Source organism: Pseudorasbora parva, chromosome 3 (assembly GCF_024679245.1).
Source record: "Pseudorasbora parva isolate DD20220531a chromosome 3, ASM2467924v1, whole genome shotgun sequence".
NCBI classification, from domain to species: domain Eukaryota; kingdom Metazoa; phylum Chordata; class Actinopteri; order Cypriniformes; family Gobionidae; genus Pseudorasbora; species Pseudorasbora parva.
In genome coordinates this window covers 43,376,628-43,404,574 of record NC_090174.1, presented here as the reverse complement: position 1 = coordinate 43,404,574, position 27,947 = coordinate 43,376,628, and the positions used below count along the sequence as shown (strand labels likewise).

The following is a 27,947-nucleotide window of genomic DNA, read 5'->3' as shown; positions in this document are numbered from 1 at the left end:
GACTGTTGTCCTTTTAGAGTCAATGATATGATCCCTGGTGGTTCATTTATCTAAAAGAAGAAAGAGTCTGTTGTGCTATTGTGGAAAATTGTTTATTTATACAAATTTCATGCAAGTTTTGACATCATCATCATGGAATCCTGGAAATGATTGTTGCCTGCGTTTAAACTTTGAATCAGTGTTCCATGATTGTTGAACAAAGACTTCTAAACTTTAGATCTACACAGAGAACATTAAATTACTATTTATTTTTTTAATTAACATGTGGATGGTGATAAAAGTACAGGAATGTTACGATAATTTACTCATTGATGATATTAGATATTAATATCCTAGACTGGGTAAACCCCGCCTGATCTGCAGATGATTTGATTTTATCCTGCAACTCAGTCTGGAAACCTGTACGTTAATTTCTACTGTTCTTCTGTTACACTTTTGCGAGAACCAATCACAGACTGGCTTATCCACCTGGCGTGTTATTGGCAGGTTTAACACATAATGACAGATAGAGAAGCCATGGGTCGTTGCCCGGTAATCACATCTCTTGTGGTTTGATTGGTTTATAGGACTATTCAATTGCGTATAGAGTCACTTGAATTATACTAATTTATCACGCCTCTTGTGCAGTAGAAAGTACAGAGCAGACTTCCCAGACCAATGTCCAATCTTAAATTGAGCTTGGTCTGGTGATAGCCAGATAATTAATATCCCTTTTGAGAAATGGCCAAGAACAAGATGGAAAAAGACAGGAACGATTCAGTCAGACATAATAGTCATTCTGAGAAATTAGGTAATCTTGCCCTGGTGACTGCTAAAAGATGAAAATATGAAAGATAGAACAATAATACAAGTGTGTTACTGGCCATCATAGACCTCCCACCTCACAGCAGCTAAGATGGCCTTGTGTGGGTAGTTAGTCACTCTGTTTATCCACAAAGATTTTATTAACTTGTTGTAAACTGCAGTGAACCACATTCCTTAATGGAAGAAAGTTCGGTGAGATACTATTTTCCAAACCTCTTGGGGCTTTTGTGTTTGAGGCTTGGCCTTTAGAGCTCATATGCAGTTCTGACCTAGTTGTTGTTAAGATGTGACTGCTATTTTGTCATAGTGGAAGTATTAATGCTACTACAGAAACAGAAGCCAGAAGCTCCAGAGCCTGTTGAGTCATAATAGTTTTTTTTTTGGTATTCCCCCCCCCCTTTTTCCACTCATTTTAGATCTATTGTTGCCAAAGCTGAATGTTGCCATATAGGGAAAGAGGAGCTAGGAGGATTGGTTATATTCTACATTGGGGAATCATTTATGAATTAATTGTGAAAAAACCCCAATACACTCATTATTTTGCTTTTACATTTTTTAATTGATTTCAAATATAAATTAAAATGCTGTTATCATTTAATCCCTCTCATGTCATTCCAAACCTGTATGACTTTCTTGCTTCTGGGCACCACAAAAAGAGATGTTCAGCAGAATGTTCACACTGCTCTCGTCCATACAATCTAAGTGAATGGGGACCAAAGTTGTAAAGCTCCTTAAGTGGTCCAAACAACCCATGCACTATATTCCAAGTTTTCTTAAATAACACAACAGCTTTGTATGAAGAACAGACTGAAATTTAAAGAGCGAGTTCACACAAAAATGAAAAATAGGTCAGTATTTACTCACCCTTATTTTTTCCCTCACAGTCCAGGCAAAGAAACTAATTTTGGAGCCAAAAATAGAACTAATTGTAAAATAATTTTTTTTTCAGCTTAGATAATTTCTATGAGGTGTCCAGAACATCATACTAAAAGTCCTAAGAAATCCTAGTTGAGGAAATATGTTAAATTCTCATCAATCCGAGATGTGTGCCAGTAAGGCCAGACAACAATTGACCCCAATGGGACAATTTTTTTTTCCTTTACTCCTATCAAAATGAAACTTTACACAATGAAAGAACACATGAAAAGTAAAACATTTTGTTTTACAAGTTTCTTTGAAAATGAATTTTACTATGCAAATGAGCTATACACTAATCAAATATGTCCAAAATACACCCAAATGGGCTTATATTTTCCTTTACTTCTACCACAATAAAACTTTACACAATGAAAGTATACATGAAAAATAAAACATTTTGTATTAGAAGTTTCTTTGAAAATGAATTTGAATTTGCAAATTAGCAATATACTAATCGAATATGCCCAAAATACTCCCTAATGGGCTTATTTTTTCCTTGACTCCTATCACAATCAAACCTCACACAGTGAAAGTATACATGCATGAAAAGTAGGGATGGGTATCGTTAAGATTTTAACGGTATTACTACTCTTACCGATACTGCTTATCGGTCCGGTACTTTAACGGTATTCTTATCGGTACTTTTTGATATATATATATATATATACACACACACACACACACAATTAACAAAGATACACATTATATAGGCCTAGTGCTTTCATTTCAGGAAGAATTCTAGTAAAATAACACTGCATAGTTTATCATAAATAGCCAAAATAATGCTTATTAAAGCTGGATATTCATTCAAGAGCTGTGAGTGATTTTCTCTTTGCATTTGCATTCGCAGTAATTCGTCAGCATGTTTATTTACACCGCTGCCTCTTTAAGACAGATGTGCAGATCTATAGGCGACTGATAATAGGCAGATGCACTACATTTTCTCCTGACTATATCCATAATAACTACGTCCATTTTAGACACAAACTGTGTTTAAGAGACTCTCCAAGTCGGTCATTTTGACATAGATGTGTGTGTACATCTGATCGTTTAGACGCGAGTGTGAAACCGAAAGTGTAATTTGCTCGTCTCGTTGCGCCTGTTTCAGAGCGCGCGCCGACTTGGGAACAACCTCTTGCGCATATTTTTGTGCTTTTAATCGCTCTTTTTATTATTAACCCGTTTAATCCAACCGGTCACAATTGTGACCGTAAATTTTCCTCGAATATTTTAGTGTTGTATTAAAAATCAACTTCTATTATGAAGCAAATTTTTATTTATAATACCCATTTAAGATGTCTACATGAGTTCTGGGCAGGTCTAACATTGCTGTATAGTTTGGTCGCGTGACCACACACACTTATTTCTTGGTACTGCCATCTTAGCACAATGACAATGTGAAAGCACAGAAATGACAGGAAAATTTAATGAATTAATCAAAGTTAATTTTTGAATAGCTCATTCATTTTTTTGCACACATCATCATGAAAGGGTCATCTATACATACATATTGAAATTATACGAATAAATAGTTTATTCTGCTGTCAGGATGCATATAAAAGAAGACGGTCACAATTGTGACCGGTAGTATAACACAGAATATGTCCCCTCTATGTCATTCTGTGTTATTCATATGAACTCACTCACAGATTGAACTGAAAACTATCCATCCGTCCATCCATCCGTCCATCCGTCCATCCATCCATCCGTCCATCCATCCATCCGTCCATCCATCCATCCATCCGTCCATCCATCCGTCCATCCGTCCATCCATCCGTCCATCCATCCATCCATCCATCCATCCATCCATCCATCCATCCATCCATCCATCCATCCATCCATCCATCCATCCATCCATCCATCCATCCATCCATCGTACTTCTGTCTGTCTATACCTTTGTCTAGCTATACTTCTTTCTGTCTGTCTGTCTGTCTGTCTATCTATCTATACTTCTGTCTGTCTAACTAACTACACTTCTGTCTGTCTGTCTAACTATACATCTGTCTGTCTATCTATATGTCTGTCTGTCTATACTTCTGTCTATCTAGCTAAACTTCTGTCTGTCTGTCTATACTTCTCTCTGTCTGTCTATCTATACTTTTGTCTGTCTATCTATACTTCTGTCTGTCTGTCTGCCTGTCTGTCTATCTATCTATACTTCTGTCTGTCTGTCTGTCTATCTATCTATACTTCTGTCTATCAGTCTATACTTCTGTCTGTCTGTCTGTCTGTCTGTCTGTCTGTCTGTCTATCTGTCTATCAGTCTATACTTCTGTCTGTCTGTCTGTCTGTCTGTCTGTCTGTCTGTCTGTCTATCTATATCTATGAGATATACCTTATAAACCTTATAAGATATACCTTGTAAACTTCCAAATTTCGGATTTACCAATTGGTGCTTCAATGTTCAAAGTTGCTCTTCCTAATATTTAGGAGTAATAACTACATGTATGTGCCTAGATCTTTTCAAGGTTTGTTGGTCACCTCTTCCCCTCTCTTTGGCCAGACACGTTATTCAGTGAAGATGAACGTGTTACCTAGATTTTTGTATTTATTTCAATGGGCTGCAATTTTCATACCCCCATTTTTTTTTTTTTGTGTGTGTATCATGAACAATAGAAATAGTTTTAAAGTAAATCCTAATCATATCTCATTCTTATATGTTGGATATTTTATTGTTATTTTAAGTTTCAAACCGGTAAATAGGTCTAATAGAAGAATTTGTATGAATTCTGTCTATGCTGTTTCCCACCGGTCACTATTGTGACCGAGTATAAAACCTAATATTTCACTAACTTAACCAACATAAAATCAAAGAAGGCATACCATTTGTGTGTTAGGGAGGTCTAAGGAGTAAATTGCATGTACTCACATTGCAGGAAAAAATTTGGGATTAAACGGGTTAAACGCGTCCCACAATTTACCAGCAGTAGCTAGACTGTATTTTACAACAATCACTGATCGCGCTGATTCTGTCATTACGTTTGAGTTTGGAGAAATGACAGCGTACTGCTGCAAAGGGAATTAAGTTGCGCTAGACATAAATATTATTATTTTAATCTTTGGAAGACAAAATCTAAAATAAAATCAGACTATCACAGATCTAAAGTGTAACCAGCTATGTTTGACTCTATGTTCTCTCTCTCTCTCTCTCTCTCTCTCTCTCTCTCTCTCTCTCTCTCTCTCTCTCTCTCTCTCTCTCTCTCTCTCTCTCTCTCTCTCTCTCTCTCTCTCTCTCTCTCTCTCTCTCTCTCTCTCTCTCTCTCTCTCTCTCTCTCTCTCTCTCTCGTCACGTGTATTTTCAAAAGTAGGCTACCGACAGCAGAACCGATAACGTCCGAGCTTATCGATACGTCGGTCTTTCAAAATTCACCCCCGGGGCCCGTTTAATACCGGTTTTCGGTACCCATCCCTAATGAAAAGTAACATTTTTGTTTTCCAAGTTTCTTGGGAAAATTTTAAATATGCAAATGAGCTCAACACTATGCCTATTTGACTTATGGCCAAGAAGCCATGAAGGTACACGTAGAAAAAACAGGGCCCAAATATCTAAAACATTCATGTCCATATAGTAAGTTAGGGTAAACATAAACATAACATAAGATATTGAGAATATATTGAGACATTTCTTAAAATATCTTCTTTTGTGTTCCATAGAAGAAAGACATTTTTACGGTATGGAATGACATGAGGATGAGTATTGAGAGGATTTTTTTTAACCCTTTAATATGGTGAAGGTTGAGATCATGACATTTTTTCACTGTACTAATGGGCTGACTAGATAAATAATAGTAAGGAAGGATTCAATTAGTCATCATCATTCATCCTTGACAGTCTTTGACTTTTTCTCTCAAGAATTTTGGCTGCTCTTCTGTTAAATTCCATTTATGTGCAGTAACCGATCATCACTTCCACATGGGAGTGTGCTGACAAATCTAAATTGAGGAGTCATTCATTATGATTTGTCATGAATACACAATTCTTCCAAATATGTTGGATCTTTTCTCTTGCATGTTTTTTTTCTCTTTACTGGCTTTTTTTATGAGCTTTTTCTCTCCATCTTCCATCTCTCTTTTAGGCAGGCATGGGCCTTGGTTTCAGTAATTGGTGGAGGGAATGGTTCTTGCTCAGAAGATGTACGAGAACACGAGAACCATGACACGGGTGGCAAGGCGCTGGCTCGCCGAGACTTCGTAACTGTGGATGGTGTGGGTTTCACTGTTACTGCTTTCAGTGAGTGGAGTAATGGTACGTTTTGGACAGCAAAGAATAAAATCCACAACATCAACCAATGTTTTCAAAGAAAACCCTTTTAAAACGTGAATTGTTTTTTGTTCTACCATAAAGGTTACCCTTCAACAGGCTTCCAAGTGGATGCAGTGGATAAAGTAGTTCTGAACTTGCAAGATGATGTTAGCAGCTGGAAACCGGGTGACCGGATTGTGGTGGCCAGCACCGATTATTCTATGCATCAGGCAGAGGAATTCACCCTGCTCCCGTGTCCCCACTGTAATAGGAAACAAGTTCGAATTCAGGGTGAGGAAGTGGTGTGATCGTGCTAAACAGCATGCATTTCCTCCTGTTTCTTTTGGTGACAATTTACAGTGTTTCTGATCTGAAGCTTTTTCTGAATTTGTATGCAGCCAAGTTTAAGTGATAATAGTGTCATTGAGCTTGGGACAGGAAAAGGGTGAGGACTGTTTACCAGAATCCCATAAACAAACTGTCATTTTTGACCAGAGGCCAAAGGACTATCTATATTGATAGTTTAGCCATCATGTACTCCACCCTGTTAAAAACGCAGAACATTTTTCACTAATTATTTTGTATTGCTGATATCCCAACTGTCCTAAACTAGTATAGGAATTTGGAGTATAGGATTTTGGAAACTTAAGTCACACAACTGCTTGAATGTAATTTCATTAGATGGAAAGAAGTATCTTCTGCTACCCTAGGCTGCATTTATTTAATTAAAATTAAAGTACAAAGACAAACAGTAATATTGTAAAATGTTATTACAAATTCAAATAACTTTAAAATTCATGTAATGGCAATGCTAAATACATTTTCAGCATCATTACGCCAGTCTTAAGTCACATGATCATTCAGAAATCAAACTGATTTTTTGCTCGAGTAACATTTCTTATTATTATCTGTGTTAAAAACCATTGTGCTGCTTAATGTTTTTTTGTGGAAACCATTATATATTTTTTAGGATTCTTTGATGAATAGATCAAAGATTGATGAATCTTTTGTAACATTATAAATGACTTTACACATTTTACACATACACATATGACCAAGTTTTGATCAATTTAACGCATCCTTTCTGAATAAAACCCAAACTTTAAAGATATGCACAGTCATAAAATAAATGCCACTTGAATTGATATTATTGTATAATGCTAAAACATTTATACATTATTAAGTGTTGCTTAAGTGTTCAAATAGTTGCTGTGTTGTATTGTGTATGTATTTGAATATATTCATTATTCCCAGCACATATGTCCATGGAGAATTGAAAATATTTCCAATGTGTGACCTTTATTGAAAGAATGTAGTTTAAATGTCACCTTGCGCATTGTGTGCTATTGGCAAAGCTGTTGCCAGCCCTTATCCTTCCGGAAGGATACTGTGTGCACTCCGGGTGTGTGTAAAGGGCAGTCTGAATGTGTGGACAGGTTGCTTTCCTTCCTGGAGCCAGCATTTATTTAACTTTTTTTTCTATTTGAGATAAATCTCTCTAAATAATCATATTTTCAAACTTTGTTTTTACTGTAAACTGAGTTTTATGAGTTATGAGTATGTGTTTGTGTTGGAATTTTTTTTTTAGGAAAGCCTCAGTTCACCCACGTGGGAGAAATCCTGGACGGTGTGGACATGCGTGCAGAGGTGGCTCTCCTCTCAAGGAATATCCTCATTCATGGAGAAATGGAAAACTCCTGCTATGGAAAAAACTGGTGCCAGTACTTCAGCTACGACACCTTCGGGGGACACATCAAGGTCTGTTTGAGGGTCTGTGTGTGTGAGCGGTTGTGTGTTTATTTAACACTAAGCTGTCTGGTGCTGTCATGTGGAGAAATCAAAGGCTGTTGTATGTTGGGGTTAGCACCAGATAATTGTATAGGTCTTTTTTGAATCGAAGGAACTGAAAGTATAATCTTAAATTTGTGTGTTATGTTTGGCAAAATAATGAACAACACACAGTAGCACTTATACGACTACTCATTTTTTACTGGTCAGCTAGTTGACGGGTCAGTGTTTACCTTATGTAAATAACTAACCATATATCATGCAGCAATCTTTGCTGTTTCTGGCAAGTCCAGTACTGTAGTTGTAGAGAAAAATGTAGGCCCCACTTTATATTAGGTGGCTTTAAATACTATGTACTTACATCAAAAAAAAAAAGGTACAATGTACTTACTGTGTTCAAATTGTATTGCAAAGAACTTTTGCTGATATTGAGGTGAGATACGGGTAGAGTTTGGGACAGATGTGGTGGTATGGGTAAGTTTAAGGGTAGGGTTAGGTGTAAGGGAAGTGCCAACTGTGTAATTACATGCAGGTGTTTTTAAAATGTAAGTACAATGTAAAAACATGTATGAACAAAATAAGTGCATTGTATCAAATTATTATCAATTAAAATGTTAGTACATAGTAAATATAATATTAATATTATTAAATATAATTTTGTGTAATTAAAAATGAACAATTGTATTTACTATTTGTTATTTTAAAATAACTCACAATTAAAAGGCGGGAAAAATATTTGTGGTCTTGTATTTTTGATCTCCTCTTTGTTTATGTTCAGATTTTGGGGAACTTCTCATCGGTACACCTGTCCCATGTGGAGCTAAAACACATGGGGCAGCAGCAGGAGAAGGGTAGATATCCTGTGAACTTTCATAGGTGTGGAGATGTGGATCAGCGTGGGGACCCCACCTATGTGAACTCCCTGTCCATCCATCACTCCTTCTCCCGATGCGTTGCTATTCACGCCACTAATGGCCTGCTGGTGAGAGAAAGATACCGAGCTATAAACAGCAGGCTTGTGTGCATAAGAAAATAAAAAATCTGATACCACACTGAAAATATGAGATGTTGTTTCACCATGATGGTTTGCTTTTATTTTAGGTTAAGGACACGGTTGGCTATGACACGCTGGGACATTGTTTTTTCCTGGAGGACGGGATTGAACAAAGGAACGTATTTTTCCATAACCTAGGTTTGTTGACCAGGCCAGGCACCATCCTACCAACTGACCGCAACGATAGCATGTGCACAGAAATTACAGACAGGGTGCACAAAGGATATATTCCATCTCCTGCAACTGAGTGCAAGTAAGATACTATAAACACATATTCATTTAATATTGCTGAATAGACCTGTAACTCAAAATCAGGCCAATAGTCACACTGCTTGAAGCCTCTCAGCTTGAAATATTGCATGTGTGTGAGTAAGTTTTATATCCGAAAGTCTCCTGATGCACAGAGCACTTGTTTTTGCTTTGGCTAACTGACCTTGACAACGTGACCCACTGTATAGTTTGGTCAAATAACAGGAGACAAAACAGAGCTCTCATTTCCTGAGACTCAGCGAAAGCCCTTTACTCTTATCCAAGCAATAAAACACCAAAGGCGGTGTCCCAGGAAGAGGACCGCTAAGGCGGTGCTGTTTTCTAAAGGATAAAACATTTTTTTGGGAGTGTGTGTTTGTGTATACAGCGGTAGATGTTCAGGATGAAGATAGAGGTTTGAATAGGTTTTAGAGATGTTCGTTCTTCATCAAGCAGTGAGGTAATGTTGGAGGCAATTCAGTAAACAGCTGCAGTTTGCTCGACCTCTAAATATAATATGGCTTTTAATTTTACTTTTTTTATATTTAACTGTTTAATAATTAGCACAGAATGTGTTAATTCTATTTCAGACAGGTTGTACTTTAATTTTTTTAAATCTTTTTTATAATTTATATTAAAGGTGTCATGAACTGGCTTTTTTATTTTTTTATACTGTTGTCTGAGGTCAACTTATGACGTTCATGGTTTTTACATTCAAACGTTTTTACATGGGCATGCCATACTGGAGACTTAGAAGTAAACACCCACGGTTAGGATTGGAGAAGATTTGCATATTTAATGAGCTGCTCCCTTTACGTGAGGGAGGGATTGTTTTGAAAGCAGCCAGAATAATTCTCTCACGGGACTCAGTCGCAAAACATTTACTATTCATCAAACAAAATATTTTTTTATTACTTGGCCCGCACGATCAGCGGATATAAGCGCAAAACACACACACACACACACACACACACACACACACACACACACACACACACACATACTCCTCAAACTCAACGGAGATCAAGAAATTTTATTTATTTAAGATTCACTTGCCTGCCGACGTGCTTACGTTTTGGTAGCCCGTCTGGAAAACACATAGCCCCGGGACGCTGGGCTTTGCGAGCCCTGGGAGTCTGAACCCGAATCGCAATGAACCAACAAATAAGGGAGGCCTGTGACAGCATGCTGGAATGCTGTTAGATACGTCACATACACATAATCAATACGATCTGTAACAATGCAATACTATTGCATATAATAGAAATGTTTTACTCACATAAGTATGTTGCACCATTCCTGTCGTTTCCAATATAGAAGGCACAGCATTGTGTTTTAATCTCAATATGTCTGCAAATCCAGTGTCAACCTGTGTCTTGTTTACAAATGATTATCTTGCTATCTTCCGTGTGTTTAATGCTCTGTACCGCGATCAGTTTAGCTCCACGAGTCATTGGGCTGGGCTACAGAAGCAGCGTACGCAGAGGTGGTGTTTCATTGATTTGAGAGCCTCGTTTTCTGGGCCTGGTGTCTATAAAAGCTTTTCTTTTACTAACTTGGACATTTTCAGCTCTGAAGCTTACAGGATATTTTTATGTTACCATGACCTTTTATACCGTATATCAAAGGCTCAAGGGGTAGTTGATTTTTCAATTCATCAAACCTTTTAAATACAAACTAACACTCAATTTAATTTTTGGCTGTTTTATATAGTTTTTTCATTTCAACATCATAACCTAACTCTAACCCTAACCACCAGTAATCCAGTTTAACCAGACACTAAATGCACTCAAATACTGCATACTTCTATATTTACCTTAGTACTGACTGTAATGTGAAATATATTTTAAGGTCACATTGAAAAGGTCCTGTCTTATGTGTGCATTCTAGGGCAGTATCTACATTTTGGATCGCACACCCCAATAATCATTTGATCAGTAACTCAGCAGCTGGATCACAGGTATGCACAATCTCTGATATAACCAAATTAATAATTTTCACAGTGATCTGTAACAGTGAGTAAATGTTTGCTTGCATGATATTTTATCATAGAACGAATATGTCGTGGCTTTCTCTGATTGAGTTTTTGCTCTTTGAAATGATGCCCACAGCTCTGGGATATTGACGGAGAACATCAAAGAGGTTATGCAATCACAGATAGCATCTCCTCATTCCAATCCTTTATTAAAGATGTTTTTGCCAGTATAAATCTGTTTAGTCTGGTGATATTGTTGGGGTTTCCTTTACTTTGTTTGGGGTTTTGTATATAAAAGGATGAGCTCTCCACCCTTTTTTAATTAAGGAAAATCTTCTTATGAAGCTTTTCTCTTTGCAGACCAGGTTAATACTCCATTGGGTCCATATTATTCACAGGCCTTAGACTAGTACAAAATAGGGCATATTTTAAGCAAAATATCAGTCAAAAGAGATGTTTAACCTTTTTAACCATATTTATGAAAATTGCCAGGTATATAAACTTTCCCCCTCATTCTGTTTTTTTGATATTTTTTGTTTTTCTCTAAGGATGCAGGAATTTGGTACGTTTTCCACAACTCCTCTACAGGTGACTCTCATGGACTAATGCCAGAGACAAAAGCTGAGCTCACACCTCTGGGCATCTTCTTTAACAACCGTGTTCATTCCAACTTTAAGGTAATCAAATGCCTTATGACTCTTAACAACAAATTCACAAGAAACAAACCTTCAAGTAATAAAAATGCCTCTGGATAGTTTATGATTTATTAACGCATTCCTAGGTCTTTTTGTAAACAATCCTCAGATGATATCAAAAAGTACCAATCCTTATGCCTTTTCCTCATCTACATTTAATGCCCACCTCCCTGTGAAGTTAGCATTTCCTCCCTCTGGCTCATAACACTTCAGTTCATATATCATTTGGGATTTGCAACATCGTATTAAATGTGGCTTCAGGAAAGACTGATGAAATCAATTATGAGTTAAGGTTTTTATTGCACATACACAAGGCATCTTCATTGTTTCTCTGAAATGCCTCATTGTTCAAAGTCGCGCACAGTGTGCTTATGTGACAGGGTGCTCACACTTACAATAGTTCTCTGTTATCTGATTGTTTATGTTGGCTAGCTCGAGCTGTGTGTTCAGTGTCGAGACTGACCAGGTGCAGAGAAAATCCAGGCTTCTCATTCACTGCCACTGTATCACACAACTCACATGGTATTTGGTATTACACATACATTTTCAAAGTGAAGAGTGATTGCATCTCTCATCCTGTGTCAGGCTGGCCTCTTTATTGATAGAAAAGTCAAGAGCACCAACGCCACTGTGGCAGACCCACGTGAATACCTCTGTCTGGACAACAGCGCTAGGTGAGTGAATATGGTGACTGTTTCTCTGTGTTTGTGGTCTATAGATTCTCATTATAAATAAAAAAACATTTGCCTAGCTATAGTTTTAGTGGTAGTTATGTATTAGGGTAGAGCCGGACACGGACAGATCTCTAGTCTCTTCTTAAGCCAAAAACCACAGTGACCACACTATAAATATACAGTCATAGAGCCGTGGATGTGTATATGCTTTAGGTGTATGTTACTCCCTTTTTTATTTAAGATACTGTGACAGTATTTTGTCAACATAAAATTTAAATTTGTGGGTGAATCTCACAAAAACCTAATTTGAATTCTACAGCAAAATCACTTTAAAATAAATAATTCCCCAAAATGTCTTATTGGCACAATATGTCTGGACATTTTATTTACTTTTTACTTATTTTTGCCTATCAATTTATTTAACATGTATTCACTCATTCATTCATTTAGTTTACTTGCTTTTGTGTATTTTTGTGTTTTCAATTGTAGTTTTCGTTATTGTATATATATTTCTCCCACTTAGAAATCATGGAGGGGTCTGAAATTGTAGAAATTGTATTGCTGCAAATAAGTATTTGAACACCTGTCTATCAGCTAGAATTCTGACCCTCAAAAGACCTGTTAGTCTGCCTTTAAAATGTCCACCTCCACTTAATTTATTATCCTAAATTTGATGCACCTGTTTGAGGTCATTAACTGCATAAAGACACCTGTCCACCCCTTACAATCAGTAAGAATCCAACTACCAACATGGCCAAGACCAAAGAGCTGTCCAAAGACACTAGAGACAAAATGGTACAACTCCACAAGGGTGGAAGGGGCTACGGGGAAATGGCCAAGCAGCTTGGTGAAAAAAGGTCCACTGTTGGAGCAATCATTAGAAAATGGAAGAAGCTAAACATGACTGTCAATCTCCCTCGGACTGGGGCTCCATGCAAGATCTCACCTCGTGGGGTCTCAATGATCCTAAGGAAGGTAAGAAATCAGCCCAGAACTACACGGGAGGAGCTGGTCAATGACCTGAAAAGAGCTGGGACCACCGTTTCCAAGGTTACTGTTGGTAATACACTAAGACGTCATTGTTTGAAATTATGCATGGCACGGAAGGTTCCCCTGCTTAAACCAACTAGGCCCGTCTTAAGTTTGCCAATTTCCATTTGGATGATCCAGAGGAGTCATGGGAGAAAGTCATTTGGTCAGATGAGACCAAAATATAACTTTTTGGTCATAATTCAACTAAACTTGTTTGGAGGAAGAAGAATGATGAGTACCATCCCAAGAACACCATCCTTACTGTGAAGCATGGGGGTGGTAGCATCATGCTTTGGCGGTGTTTTTCTGCACATGGGACAGGGCTACTGCGCTGTATTAAGGAGAGGATGACCAGGGCCATGTATTGAGAGATTTTGGGGAACAACCTCCGTCCCTCAGTTAGAGCATTGAAGATGGGTCGAGGCTGGGTCTTCCAACATGACAATGACCCAAAGCACACAGCCAGGATAACCAAGGAGTGGCTCTGTAAGAAGCTTATCAAGGTTCTGGCGTGGCCTAGCCAGTCTCCAGACCTAAACCCAATAGAGAATCTTTGGAGGGAGCTCAAACTCCATGTTTCTCAGCGACAGGCCAGAAACCTGACTAATCTAGAGAAGATCTGTGTGGAGGAGTGGGCCAAAATCCCTCCTGCAGTGTGTGCAAACCTGGTGAAAAACTACAGGAAACGTTTGACCTCTGTAATTGCAAACAAATATTAACATTGATTTTCTCAGGTGTTTAAATACTTATTTGCAGAAGATCTAATCAGAATATATATATATATATATATATATATATATATATATATATATATATATATATATATATATATATATATATATAATATCAGTGTATTTTTATTCTTATTATATTAGCAATCACACAGAAAACGACATAGAACCACCCTAGTAATAAGGTTTTTTGTGAAAGTAGCACTCACATTTCCTTGTGAAGGAAAGTTTGAATATCTAATTTTTTTGACATTTTGCTTTCTCAGGTTCAGACCTCATGAGAACTCTGATCCAAACAAGCCACGGGTGGCCGCACTCATTGACACTCTTATCTCTTTTAAAAACAACGATCTGGGGGCCTGGATTCGTGGAGGGGATATCATCATACGAAACTCAGGGTATGGAACAAAACCTTTTCATTTTAGCCCTGTTAATAGTAACTTTTTTTAGAAGCTCATTGCATAAATAAAATATAGTAATCTTCTGATAATATTATTTGTTTTTCTGATAGATTTGCTGACAATGGTGTTGGACTGTCATTTGCAAGGTACTGTGTCATTTTTCTTTTTATTAGATCTGCCAATCATATAATTATGATCTCATTATTGGCAAGTTAGCCAAATATGTTATTTCTTGAGAAAAAAATCCTCAAATGAAAATGCAACGCGTTCTCATAAACAGTCTAGGCAGTACAATGTCTTAAATTGCTCCAATCGTAGAAAATCCCTGATTATAAAATGTAGGTCAAGGGACGTGATTAATTGCTTTTATATATATTTTTTGCATTATTTTTTTGCATGAAAAAATAATGCATGGCATTAAATATGCTAAATTGGCAGCCATAGTTTTTATGTGTGTGTGTGTGTGTGTGTGTGCATGTGCAGGCATGTTCTTGCTGTCTGTTTCTCTTGCTTCAGGGATATTAATTTAAAAGAGCATCATGTTATTTTTCTGAAATGGTTACAATCTGATATGCATTTGTGAGAGCTTGCCTGCACTAGTGTTCTACATCAACCTCCTAAGGCAAGCAGTTAATGAAACAACTAAAATGTTTCAATCCCCTCCTCCTCCTCCTCCATCCCCTCCTCCTCCTCTTCCTCACTGCAGTGATGGGAGCTACCCTAAAGATGAGGGCTCCAGTCAGGAGGTCTCCCAGTCCCTATTTGTTGGTGAGAGCAGAAATCGTGGCACCAATGGAAGGCAAAATAAATACTGGGGGATTGGTGGTGTAGACGGAAAGATGAGGACTCTACCAAGAAACAAGTATGCAAAAGAAGAAATAAAAGGGAAAAGAGAGAATAGTATTCACATACATTTTAAGTCTGGTTTAACAGAAAATAAATTCTTTGTTTAATCTAAATATTGCTTGTCTTTTACTCCTTACTTGTCAGGACGTTTCCGATTAGAGGTTTTCAGATAAATGATGGTCCAGTGAGGATCTTCGACAGCACATTTCGAGCCTTCAGTCCCACTACAGAGCGCTTTACCATGGCTGTGGGATTCAGCTTGAAAAACATCTGGCAGCTGACACCCAGAAATAACCTGTCCTCTCTCGCCTTCCACACTAGTGTGAGTGCACATACACATTTAGCCTTTTAAACTTACACCATCTGATACTGCGACTGCTAAACCACCTAACACGCAGGCATACAAGCCGATTTATTGAATTGCTTATGTAAAACTTTTTTTTAGTACTATAGTACAGAATTTTTTGTTAGATTTTTGAGATTTTTACTTAAGTACATTATTCGGTTATAGTTAATTATTATAACTTTTTTTCTATATATATGTATCTTGTATTAACATGTCCTTTCAATTTAGTTTAGTTTTTTTATTTATCGATTTGTTTTTTTAGTCATGATATTTTGGGGCTGCCAAAGCTAGGACCAGATTTACAAATCAGGGCAAATTAGTGAGAGAGCACAATTCCAAAAAAGCACCAATGGGAGTGGAAAGTTCTGTATGTGATCTACTGATGACATGCAAATTAAAGGATACAGACGTAGCTGGATCTTTCCATAACGACCAACAAAATCTATTAAGTATTAATTAATCTGGTTTAAGACATGCTTTTTTGGCCGGTAATACCAGTGCATTGACGATCGCAAACCTTAGTAAATCACCTTGCGTGATTCATTTAAATAATCTCCTCCCATGCATTTTGCATCTGAAAGGGAAACTCCTATACATGCATATGCAATAAGGTCAGCTACAAAAATAACTCTTGGCCACTGCAATTTTTTCACTGTGTGTTTTTAGTAAAGCTGCATTGGTGCAAGCTGTTAGTAAATCTGGCACTTAGTGTGTTATCTTTTAAACAGACGCCTTTATCCAAAGCGACTTTATCCAAAGTAACTTAACTCAGGAGTACAGGAAGCGATGCAAACAAAATATATAGTTTATAGTATATAGTTAAAATATATAATTTCAAAAATCAGTCATGAAAATATCTTATTTATTTATTTGCAGGTTTTCATAGTAATATATATATATATATTTTTTTCCAGTTTACTTTTATTTCAGTTTTCAGAGAGTTAGAAAGATGCCAGATTCAAAGTATTTCTTTCTTTAATCTCCAAAAAACAACAACAAAAACAAAACAGTTTTGTGACATTTTCATATATATTTATTACTCATATATTTCACATATTTTATCTTTTTTTTTTTTTTGCTTTTTTGTTGATCAGAGATGACTTCAGACTAATTACAGCGACTGGCCCCCTGGGGCAACCTGGACTTAACTGACAAGAACTTTTCTTTTCTCCTAGTTAACCCAACCAGTCTGTCTAGTCTCTAATAACATTTATTTATCTTAAGTGTTACAAATGTTTGTACTTATTGCTTACTTCTCAGGGAGAGATGAAACATCTGGTTGTTCTCTACTGATTGGTCATCATCTGCTCTGGTGCTGAGTAATGAAATAGGGTCCTGTTCTGGCAGCTGGTATTTAGCACATGTTAAAAAGAGCCTTTGGAAAGGTCTTTATGTATGGTCATATTTTCCCCCCACTTGTTGTGTCTGAATGATACCACATTTGATTCATTTGTCGTAGTACCAAAACTCAATTTTAGGACAATATACAGGTTTTAAAATTTTTATGTTTACATTACTCATGACCAGTGATCATCTTTTAATCCTCTAGGTAACTCTAAGAGCATTTTTTGGTCGACCGGGCGAGTGGTTTGAGCAGAATGATCTGGATGGCGATAAAAATTCAATCTTTCATGACCTGGATGGCTCGATCAGCAATTACGCAGATACATATGTGGCAAGGGCTGATAATTTCCTGATTCGCCACCCTCAATGTGTGGATGTTCCTCATTGGAATGGAGTTGTGTGCAGTGGCAAGTACTCTCAGGTAAAGAAATGGATCTCTCATTCTCCTTATTACATTTTCATGTCATGTTCATATGCAAGTACACAACTGTTTTGGGTCGGTAAGATTTTTTTTAATGCTTTTGAAAGAAGTCTTATGTGATCATAAATGCAGTAATATTGTTAAAGCTGAATTTTTAGCATCATTACTCCAGTCTTCATTGTCACATAATCCTTCAGAAATCATTTATCCTGATTTGGTGCTGATTTGGTAACATTTCTTCTTATTATCAATATTGAAAGCTGCTGCTTATGCCGCCTTCACGTGCTATCGGACATTTGATAATTCCCACTTCTTAAATCATGATTATGAGCCTCATCCCATTCAAATTTTGAAATGGGAGGGCGTTCATGTTCAATTTTTACCTAGGAAACTCGTATTTACGATAATTCAGAGAGCATGTGAATGCAGCAATAATGTTTTTGTGGAAACCGTGGTAATTTTTTCCAAAATTCATTGATGAATAGAAGGCTCAGAAGAGCAGTATTTATTAGAATTTTTTTGGAGGGTTTTCTGTCCATTTTGATCAATTTAATGCATCCTTGCTAAGTAAAAGTATTAATTTCTTTAAAAAAAATCTTACTGACCTCAAATTTTTTTAATGGTAGTATTTATCTTCTTAACTGCTTTTGCTATCTAAACAGTGGTTACTTATGTTCTATATAGGTGTACATACAGACACAGGGCGCATCTAATCTGAGCCTGTCCATCAGTAGAGATGAGTACCCTGACAAGCCCATGGTTCTCAGAGGTATCAGAAGCCAGTCAGCACCAACCCAGCAATACCAGCCTGTATTGATGATGAGCAAGAGCTACACAGTGCACTGGAATGGACCTGCACCCAGAGAAACTGTCCTGTCACTTATTAATTTTGACCAGTAAGTAAAAAGGAGGAATTGATTCACCTTAAATAAAACAAAACATTTGTCACTAACGAAGGGATGGGCAACTTCAGTCCTGGAGGGCGACTAATTAAAAACTCACCTGCCTGTAGGGTTCTATTAATTCTGAAGACACTGACTGAATCCAAAACCGCCCCCTATATCCTCAAAATAGGGCATTATTTGAAGGGACAGACATTTGTAGTGATGTCTGAAACCCTAGTGGAAGTTATCGAGTGCACTTATTCTATCCCACATTGCACCGCAATAACGAGTGTCCAGCTGATTTACACCCAACGGCTTTCCAAATTTGTTCACTTGTTTTCATTCACTCCTTCAAGTGAAGTATATCAGTGAACTAACAGGGATTAGCAAATTAGGGTTAAGGGGGTGATTTTGGATTCAGCTACTGATTAGCTTGTTCAGGTGTGTTTGATTTGGGTTGGAGCTAAACTCTGCAGGAGAGTGGCCCTCCAGGACCAAAGTTACCCATCGCTGCACTAAATGAGATTTAGTTAGTAATATAAACAAGTACCGTACTTTACATGTTGTTCATACCAGAGACAACCTAATGTTTTTTTGACTGTGTTTATATTGTAGGGGTGATTGGGCTTTACTTGGTCTCTGCTACCCCAGTGAAACAGTATTCCAGATCACATCAGACATCTACAACAAGCAGAACAATGGCTTTGATGGCATAGAGGACTATGGCCCTGTAACGTCCATTTCAGACCTAGAGAAACGTCAGCAGGAGAGGAAGTACTTTTTCGACAAATCTGTTGGGTAGGAATACATATATTTTAAATATTGTTAAGCCTTTATCAATATATTGATTTGGAAAAATGTGCAGGGCTCCTGGGAATCAAATTAGGTCTTGTGAAGTGATGCATTTTGTTGAATTTTAAAAAGTTTATCTTGAAATATTACAGTTCTGTAAAACTGTCTAAATAAATATTATACAAACTGTATATATATCTGTATCTCTGTTGGTTTAAGTATATAATATCTGTACAGTATAAAAAGTTGATATACATTTTTTGATCTGCTTTAAACTTGATTTAACGGTGTTAATTATGAGGTGACGGCAAAGGTAAACTAATGTAAAAATAAGGGAAATGAAAATACAAACTTGTATATCCAATCTTAGCCAATATCAAGTTAAACGCAAATATCAGTTTTATATAATAACTATAATGAATATGATATCGATATAAATTACAGTTTAAAAGTTTAAGGTTGGTAAGATGTTTTTATTGTTTTTGAAAGAAGTCTCTTATGCTCACCATTATTTTGATACAAATACAGTAAAAACAGTGATATTTTGAAATATTATTACATTAAATATCTCTTTTTCTATTTCAATATATTTTATATGCAGTTTTCACAGTAATTTAATCGTGTTATTTCAAATAGAAACATTATGGATATTAAAATGTCTTTACTGTCACTTTTAATCTTGATTTGGTTTTGCTAAATATAAAATTATTAATTTCTTTCAGTTATTCAAAATCTTAGTGACCCCAAACTTCTGAAGGATAGTCTCTTCTTCTGAATGATTCCACTTTCTGCCATTGGTTGGACAAACAGATAATTCCAACCGAAATTCACGCCAATGGCTTAGCTATAGTTGTCTCTACAAATTACTTCTCTTACATGTCACTTTTAATTTTAATGTATAGCATATAATTTGCTAATTTTCTCACAATGCCTCTGAGTTTTGCTTATTTTGTCCTAGTACTTCCTTTTAAATTGTATTGTCAAATACAGATAAATGATTGTTTACGGTGCAGCCTGATCAGTCTGACACATTACGGCTGTGTTTAACCTCCAGTTTGTTATGGCTGTATGCACGAGCTCGGCACAGACGGGACGGTCATAGCTACTGCTCCACCGCAGGCTGTGAGAGGGTGAAGATCATCGCTACCGTACGTGCCAACCAAAAGACTCAGACCTGCAACTGCACCGCCAATGCCTACCCCAAATACAGCAAGCCTGCCAGCAGCATAGTGCCTATGCCAAAGCCAAACACAGAGCCCTGCAGAGCCTGTGGGGCCTCACAGGTAAGTACGGTCCAAGCTCCATATGAATGGACAACATAATTTGTGTAGCTCTGTTTGTATGGGATAGGCTTTGAACTGTGTGCCAGATATAGACTGGCTGTCCATCTGCCATCCTGACTGAGAGCCTTACCTTGCATTTTCTGGGTAACTGTAATATGGAGTCATTAAGCTGTCAACACTGAGTGACTTTTATTTTTCTCTCTGTAGTTTGCCTTCTCAAGTGAACCATGGAACAGCTACCTCCAAACCCAGATCAAATCCCTCAGTGTAAAAGAAGAAAAGGATAATGACACCCAAGCCTATATTTCTGTGAGTGACCATTCAAAGCATTATAGCATATATACACTCCTAAACAAAATCTTAAGACCAGAAGATTCATTGCCAGTTTTACACATTTCGCACTTGTGGATCAAAACCGGGTTGTAAGTGCTGCGTCAAAATGCCAAAAGAAGAAACAGGAGCAAGAGACAAAAAATAGAGAGTAGGCAATTTATTGAAAACTGCATTTAAACTGATACAGGCCGTTCATCAGCTGATCAAAAGTTTAAGACCATAGCCATAAAAAGATCATATCTGCACAAAAATATGGCTTTCACGTCATTGTCCTTCAAGCAGTCATACTGTCAAGATCTCCTGATGGCAAAGGCAAAAAGGCTTTCTCTCTTTGAATGTGGTAGGATTGTTGAGCTGCACAAGCAAGGCCTTTCGCAACGCGCCATCGCTGCTGAGGTTGGACGCAGTAAGACAAGTAAGTCATTTTACATTTTTTTTTAAATCCTGAGTTATGGGACAAAAAAGTCAAGTGGTAGACCAAAAAGATTTCACCTGCACTGAGCCGCAGGATCCGACGGGTTGTCCGTGAAGACACAGGTCGATCCTCAACCCAAATTAAGGCCCTTACTGATGCTGACTGAAGCCCAATAACTATAAGACTTCATCTGCTAGAGAAGGGCTTCAAGAACAAAAAACGTCTTCAAAGGCCACGTCTCCTCCCACGACACAAACTTGTCCGTTTAGAATTTGCAAGGGAGCACCAAACATGGGACATTGAAAAGTGGAAGAAAGTTTTATTCTCTGACGAGAAAAAATGTAACCTGGACGGTCCTGATGGCTTCCAACGTTACTGGCATGACAAGAAGATCCCACCTGAGATGTTTTCTACGCGGCACAGTGGAGGAGGCTTCAGCATGATCTGGGGTGCTTTTTCCTTCAATGGGAAAATGGAGCTTCAGGTTGTGCAGGGGCGTCAAACGGCGACTGGCTATGTGGATCTGTTGCAGTGGGCATCCCTCTTGACCGAGGGCCCCGTCTGTGCGGTAATGATTGGGTCTTTCAGCAGGACAACGCTGCAATTCACAAAGCCCGTCTGATGAAGGACTTCTTCCAGGAGAATAACGTTGCTCTTTTGGACCATCCTGTGTGTTCCCCTGATCTAAATCCCATTGAGAACATTTGGGGATGGATGGCAAGGGAAGTTTACAAAAATGGAGGTCAGTTCCAGACCGTGGATGCCCTTCGTGAAGCCATCTTCACCACATGGAGCAACGTTCACACCAGCCTCCTGGAAACAGTCGCATCAAGCATGCCGAAACGAGTTTTTGAAGTGATCTACAAGAACGGTGGGGCTACTCACTACTGAGTCCTTTTTTGACACTTTTAGTGGTGTTGTGCGTTTATTTTTGGGCTATGGTCTTAAACTTTTGATCAGCTGATGAACGGCCTGTTTGAGTTTAAATGCAGTTTTCAATAAATTGCCTACTCTCTTTTGTCTCTTGCTCCTGTTTCTTCTTTTGGCATTTTGAAGCAGCACTTACAAGCCAGTTATGATCCACAAGTGCGAAATGTGTAAAACTTGCAATGAATACCCTGGTCTTAAGATTTTGTTCAGGAGTGTATATAGATCATGTCCTTTTATTGTAGTTTTAATATTTTAAGGCTGTTAAAGGTTGTGTTAACTTATATACTTTAAATTTAAATCAAATTAAGTTATAATCACTTAATCATATAATCACTTTAAACTACAAAAAAATATACCAGGATGTCTAGTGTTATCGCAAGTACCATATTATAATGAAAGCAAGTAAAATGTTAAGTCTTTATAATTGGTTATGGCCATTTTTCAGGTATTTTAATTAGCTTTGCAGTCATGAAAATGCATTTTAGTTTATGTATATGAGAATATATGTAATGATTTTACAAACACACACACACTCACAATATATTATGTGTGTGTGTGTATATTATATATATATATATATATATATATATATATATATATATATATATATATATAATATGTATATGTGTGTAAAATATATACAGAGAGAGAGAGAGAAATTAGAATATGTATTTCTTTCATTTTACTTGCATGTACTTTTGTGGCTGCATTAAGAAATGGAGGTTGTTAACATGTACAACTGTTTTGAGGAAACAGGAAACTGACCTGTCTCCTTGTTTTCCTGTCTTATAGGTAAATGCAGAGAGGTTTGACCTCAACCAGTCTGGGTTCCTCATAGTAACTGTGGATGCATGCTCTGGAAAAGTCACAAAGAGCTTATTGTTTTCGACGCTGGACTCTAAAATGGAACAGTATTTTAAAACTGGAATTATGAAGAGGTGAGGGGTAAAAGTTGCGGTTTTGGGTTTGACACTGCCCGTCTGGAGGTTAAAAGGTGTTGGCAGAGGAGGAAGAGTTTGAAAGGTGGCTTAAAGTGTTTATTGAAATAGTTTTTTTTTCTTGAATGGAATGAATACTTTTATTCCGCAGAGACATAATTTAAAAAGATCTAAAATGATAAAGGTATTTATATTTATGTAGATAAAAAAAATTATTCTTACAAAATATCCCTATTTCAAAATACTGCTATTATTTTGCACAAGTTGTTTCAAAATTAATAATAATAGTGAATGGTTCTTGAGCCCTAAATCAGCAGTAATTATTCTATCATAGGAATAAATTACCTTCGAAAATATATTCAAATAAAACATTTAAATTTTATTTCAATATGTAATACTCACAAGGCTACTATATTGACTATAATAATTATTGATGAAATAAATGTTGCAGCTGTATTTTTAATCACCCGTGGTGAGAATAAGAGGCTTCTTTCAGAAACGTCTTATGAACAGTAGTGTATGTTCACTGTTTTGGATTTTGTTATTATGAACCTTTTATTTTCTTTTGTTAAAGTGAGGGATTTCCGTATTTCACTCTTAAGACTAAATCATTATGGTTCTGTGTAGGTCGATAGTTCTTCTTGCCACAAGAGGTCAGCCTGCTGACATTTCTGGTGCTGCACAATATCTGGTCCCTTTGGGGTCTACTAAAACGGCAGATCTTCAGGAGAAAGGTAAGGTGTTTCTTCAACATAAAAAGAAAACACAAGTCAAATTCAGTTTTTCCTGGTCAAGGTTTACTCCTGGTTTGCTGATTCCTTTGACATCTCTTTACAGACGCCATTGCTTTCTTTGGGTTCCTCGGTCAGGGAGGTTCTTCACCACAGCCATGGTCTGCTCTGTTGGCCTGTCAAGGCACCAAGGTGCTGGGATTACTGGAGAGGTTCATTCCCCTGTCCCTAGAGGAGTATTCTTGTCCACCACAAAAAGTCCCTCCCACACGGATGGATCTTGAACTCCTGAAAAAATCTCTTAGCCAAAAGTGAGCCTTTACTAGATGTGAATAAACAACACAACCAGCGAATGAATGTGAACTTATGAACGTAATTTATTTTGGCAAAGACAAGTGTTAATGGACTTTAAACAGGTATTTTATTAAGTGAGTGAATGTATTTGTCGGTTTGTCTGTCATTTTGTCCTGTGTGGTTTTGTTTTGTCATAAATGTTACAGCACAAAGTGATGCACTTTTTTAATACACACCAAACATCTTTATTCCGAACTGGATAACAAATGGCAGGACAAGCTAGAAGTACATCAGAAATGCTGAAGGATGGTTTTACATTTCAGCATCACCTTTGCAGAAGTACAGCACAATGCCTCTCCTTCTTCCAAACATCTGCTGGTGTAAATGACACTCAGACTTTCCTTTTCTGTTATTTATTCATCTTAAATTAATGGGACATGTCATTATTTAATTGTGCCATTCTGGTTTTTACTGCTGCTCACACACCAATGGGTCTACAGTATATGTTCACACTTAATATTAGACAGCATTCATGTTTCATCATTTAACATGAAACATTAACTACAGCTAAAATATCATTCACAAAACAATAAACCAGTGTCTAGTGTTAGATATGTGTATGTAGAAACAGTGTTTAACCAGTTAATCACTTAAGTTTTGCTCGCTATCAGGTCACTTGCCATTTTTCACAGGAGATCACACCAAAATATTTTTTTATGACACATATTAACAGAACCTAAACTTAAAAAAAAATTAACATTCTGTTATCATTTATTTAGGCCCTACTTTTGTTCCAAACCTGTATTTCTAAGTGGAACTTAAAAGGAGACAGAAGCGGGTAGGCCCACTGTTTTATTTCTGTTAATGGAGAGAGAGAAAAATCTATTAAAGTGATGGTCACTGAGGCTCTCTCGTCTCTTTTTGTGTTCAGAAGAAGTAATAGAGAAAGTAATGTATGTTTGGAACAACATGAGGATAAGTAAATGATAAATATTTTCATTTTTGAGGGAGCTGTCTCTTTAAAATAATGTTCATTTTCAGTTATAATACCTTTGTAGTGCCATCGCTTAGCTTGAGAGATGTAACATCCCATATGAAATGTATTGTCATTATTTTTTAAATGGAAGCCTGAATTGTCGGAATGTGATGTTTTGAGTTAAATTATTTAGGCTACTTGTTAACCACTGTACAAAGAGTTGTTTTTTTTTGGTCATTTGAAACCGAGATAGTAGTTTTGTAAACAGTTTTTTGAAGCTGCAAAAAGTTTTTCCCAAGTATGTTTGTTGTTGGCTTTTTATTTGTGAAATGTGCTTTTTTTGTTTTGTTTTTTTAAAATTAGCTATGCTTTTGTGCTGTAATTTGATTATTTTTTATTCAGATAAAATACGTTTATAAAACTCGGATTTGTAATCCAGCCGTCTCCAATCTATTGATTTTTTTTTTTTAATTGCGAGAGGCAGCTTGTCATTTCTGGCTTATAAAAAAAAAAAAAAAAAAAAAAAAAAAAAAAAAGAACATCTATAAACCTGCTCTGTGTACATCAAGGAAGCTAAAAACAAAAACACAACAGAATACATTTTTTATAAGCTACCGAAAACGCGGCGTAACATTGTAGGCACTCAAGTGACCACTCGGGGGCAGAGTTGCTTTACAGATATATTTTAAATCACGGATTACCACCAGTGTCTGTCTCCCCGGTTAATTGACGACTGTCATGATCCAGGAGGTCATCGAGTTTGCATGGTCCCATAACAGGAACAGAACAGGATTCAAGCGTGCAAATACGAAGTGAACCACTAGACTCCTCTCGGACATTCAGAAGTGAGATCTCATCATGGCCATCATGTAGGATTTAAACACACACACACAACATAACATTTCATAGCTCAATAGTCTTTCTTCTGAACGATTATGTTGCATGAAAAGTGTAAAATGAGTCTGACTTTATACAGAAATGTTTGTTATGGCATAAATATTATATTACATCACATAAATATTAACCGTCATGTTTTTCGTCAGACATACGAATCTGGCCCTTTGTAAATATTCCCGCCAAAATCTATCATCCGCGGTAATGTCGTCATGATTCGCTTCTGTCACGCAGTTAGCTAGCCTAGCAGTTCGCGGTGTTCTCACAGAACTCGGCACATTGGGCTGGCGGTGGGGCCGCCGACAGAACCAGAAAAATACGCTCACTCCTGTCCTGCTCAAATGCTACCAGTGAACCGTATTACCAGCGAAGATCTGTCAGTTTCATCAAAGTCTGAAACCGTTAGGCTAACAACAGCTAACTTATCTTGCCACAGTGAGAAAATTTTGATTTTTCTGATTTACACGTGCATTTTAAGGTGTTTAAAGACCAAAAAGAGGATAGCTCCAAAAGCATGTCAGTGGACAGAAGCATGAATAATGTTTTAAGCAGATAATTGGTTAAATTATGAAATGAATGATCCACAACACAAAATGAAAATGCTTGTTTTATATGCTTGTTCTTGACATTACAAAATCACATATTCCAAACAGGAATGGCCTTAAAGTCCTCCTGTAGTCAATTTTATCCCTTAAAATTCCTATTTGATAACCAAAATGACATATTAAAATATTGCAATTGGATAGCGCTACAACCAACCAGAACAATGTGAAGCGGAGCTAGTTGATAGATTAAACTTTCCCCGTATCCAGTCTGCAAAAAATCTGAACGGGTCTTACCTACTTAAAGGTAGGGTAGGTAAGAATTGGTTAAAAAACTTTTTTCCAAATTTGTTTAAACGTTATTTATATATCAATACATATTTAAAATGTAAGTACTCTAAAAAAGAAAGTATAAAATTTGAGTATCTGTAGACCTCTCACGACCTCTCATGTTTTAAAGATAGCTCATTATTTCCATTCACTCCACCTTCTCCCTTCTGGGCTCTTTCCAAAGCCACGCTCCCAAAATACATGAACGCGCCTCACCGGCCGCTCAGCTGGAAGACGCATTATTTACCTGAGATGAATTGAGTGCCATCAATGTAGTGACATCATGTCAGAATCACATGTAATAAAACATCTAACTTTATCAGTATGAATATAAACAAATAAGATGTCTTTTAGTGCTCACTATATCAAGCTAGAATACCGATACTGGTAAAGTTTAAAATACATTATTGTTTAATTCGGTAACGAGCTAGTTATAGTTATAAGGCAAAGCTAAAAACAGGTAGCATTGATAATTTTTTCCCCCAATAACATCAGTTATACTGTAACGAAGATGAATTTCATGTAAGATTCATAACATATACTGTGTTTTGCATGTAAGAGTTTCCATGATGAAAGCATTGTTGATTAGTAGCTAAAGCTAACTTAGTTCTAAAAAAAAGTTCCTGGATGCGGTGTTTTTAAAAATGCATTTGTTATCTAAAGTTACATTTTGCGAAATTCAACACGACAGCGATCAACTTGAGCTAAGCATATTGAGTATTTATCATCTCTACTAATGGCTAAGTGTATAATATTGTAACTTTATGCTAAGGAATGTTATGCTATATTAGGCAGCTACATGTGCTAGTGATACATGCTTCATGAAAACATAAACCAAAAAATTTATAATCAAATGAAAGATTACCTGTCAAGCAGAAATACAGCCAGCAATGAGTCGTTTTTCAGCCCCTTTAGGTCCCTCAGTTCTCAACATCGTTGGAAAGCCATGTTGATATTTACTCTTTTATCCAAAGACTTCTTGTGCATTGCCTTTACATGTAGGCCTACTGTCTTCCTTTTTTTTTTGCATTGTTTGCCTTCGCTGACTGCAAAACCTGGCAACGTGCATTTTGAATGCTTTGCT

General features: G+C 36.9%; 2 protein-coding genes across 2 annotated transcripts in view; both read left to right on the top strand.

The window, feature by feature from the left end:
• The window catches only part of cemip2 (cell migration inducing hyaluronidase 2), a 39,261-nt gene extending 13,743 nt beyond the window's left edge, over positions 1 to 25,518 (top strand). The window contains exons 5-24 of the mRNA XM_067439016.1: positions 5,799 to 5,968; positions 6,068 to 6,256; positions 7,554 to 7,723; positions 8,532 to 8,735; positions 8,855 to 9,060; positions 10,947 to 11,016; positions 11,580 to 11,708; positions 12,312 to 12,400; positions 14,430 to 14,561; positions 14,675 to 14,710; positions 15,271 to 15,426; positions 15,555 to 15,732; positions 17,306 to 17,521; positions 18,206 to 18,417; positions 19,021 to 19,203; positions 20,252 to 20,480; positions 20,688 to 20,789; positions 22,951 to 23,096; positions 23,724 to 23,830; positions 23,934 to 25,518. Coding sequence (XP_067295117.1) covers positions 5,799 to 5,968; positions 6,068 to 6,256; positions 7,554 to 7,723; positions 8,532 to 8,735; positions 8,855 to 9,060; positions 10,947 to 11,016; positions 11,580 to 11,708; positions 12,312 to 12,400; positions 14,430 to 14,561; positions 14,675 to 14,710; positions 15,271 to 15,426; positions 15,555 to 15,732; positions 17,306 to 17,521; positions 18,206 to 18,417; positions 19,021 to 19,203; positions 20,252 to 20,480; positions 20,688 to 20,789; positions 22,951 to 23,096; positions 23,724 to 23,830; positions 23,934 to 24,142 — 3,133 coding nt within the window. The 3' untranslated portion in view covers positions 24,143 to 25,518. The remainder of the gene's footprint in view (positions 1 to 5,798; positions 5,969 to 6,067; positions 6,257 to 7,553; positions 7,724 to 8,531; positions 8,736 to 8,854; positions 9,061 to 10,946; positions 11,017 to 11,579; positions 11,709 to 12,311; positions 12,401 to 14,429; positions 14,562 to 14,674; positions 14,711 to 15,270; positions 15,427 to 15,554; positions 15,733 to 17,305; positions 17,522 to 18,205; positions 18,418 to 19,020; positions 19,204 to 20,251; positions 20,481 to 20,687; positions 20,790 to 22,950; positions 23,097 to 23,723; positions 23,831 to 23,933) is intronic.
• A 307-nt stretch (positions 25,519 to 25,825) lies between these two features.
• trpm3 (transient receptor potential cation channel, subfamily M, member 3) overlaps positions 25,826 to 27,947 on the top strand; it is a 198,815-nt gene continuing 196,693 nt past the window's right edge. Inside the window, exon 1 of the mRNA XM_067439009.1 lies at positions 25,826 to 25,966. The gene's annotated coding sequence lies outside the window, so the exon portion shown is untranslated. The remainder of the gene's footprint in view (positions 25,967 to 27,947) is intronic.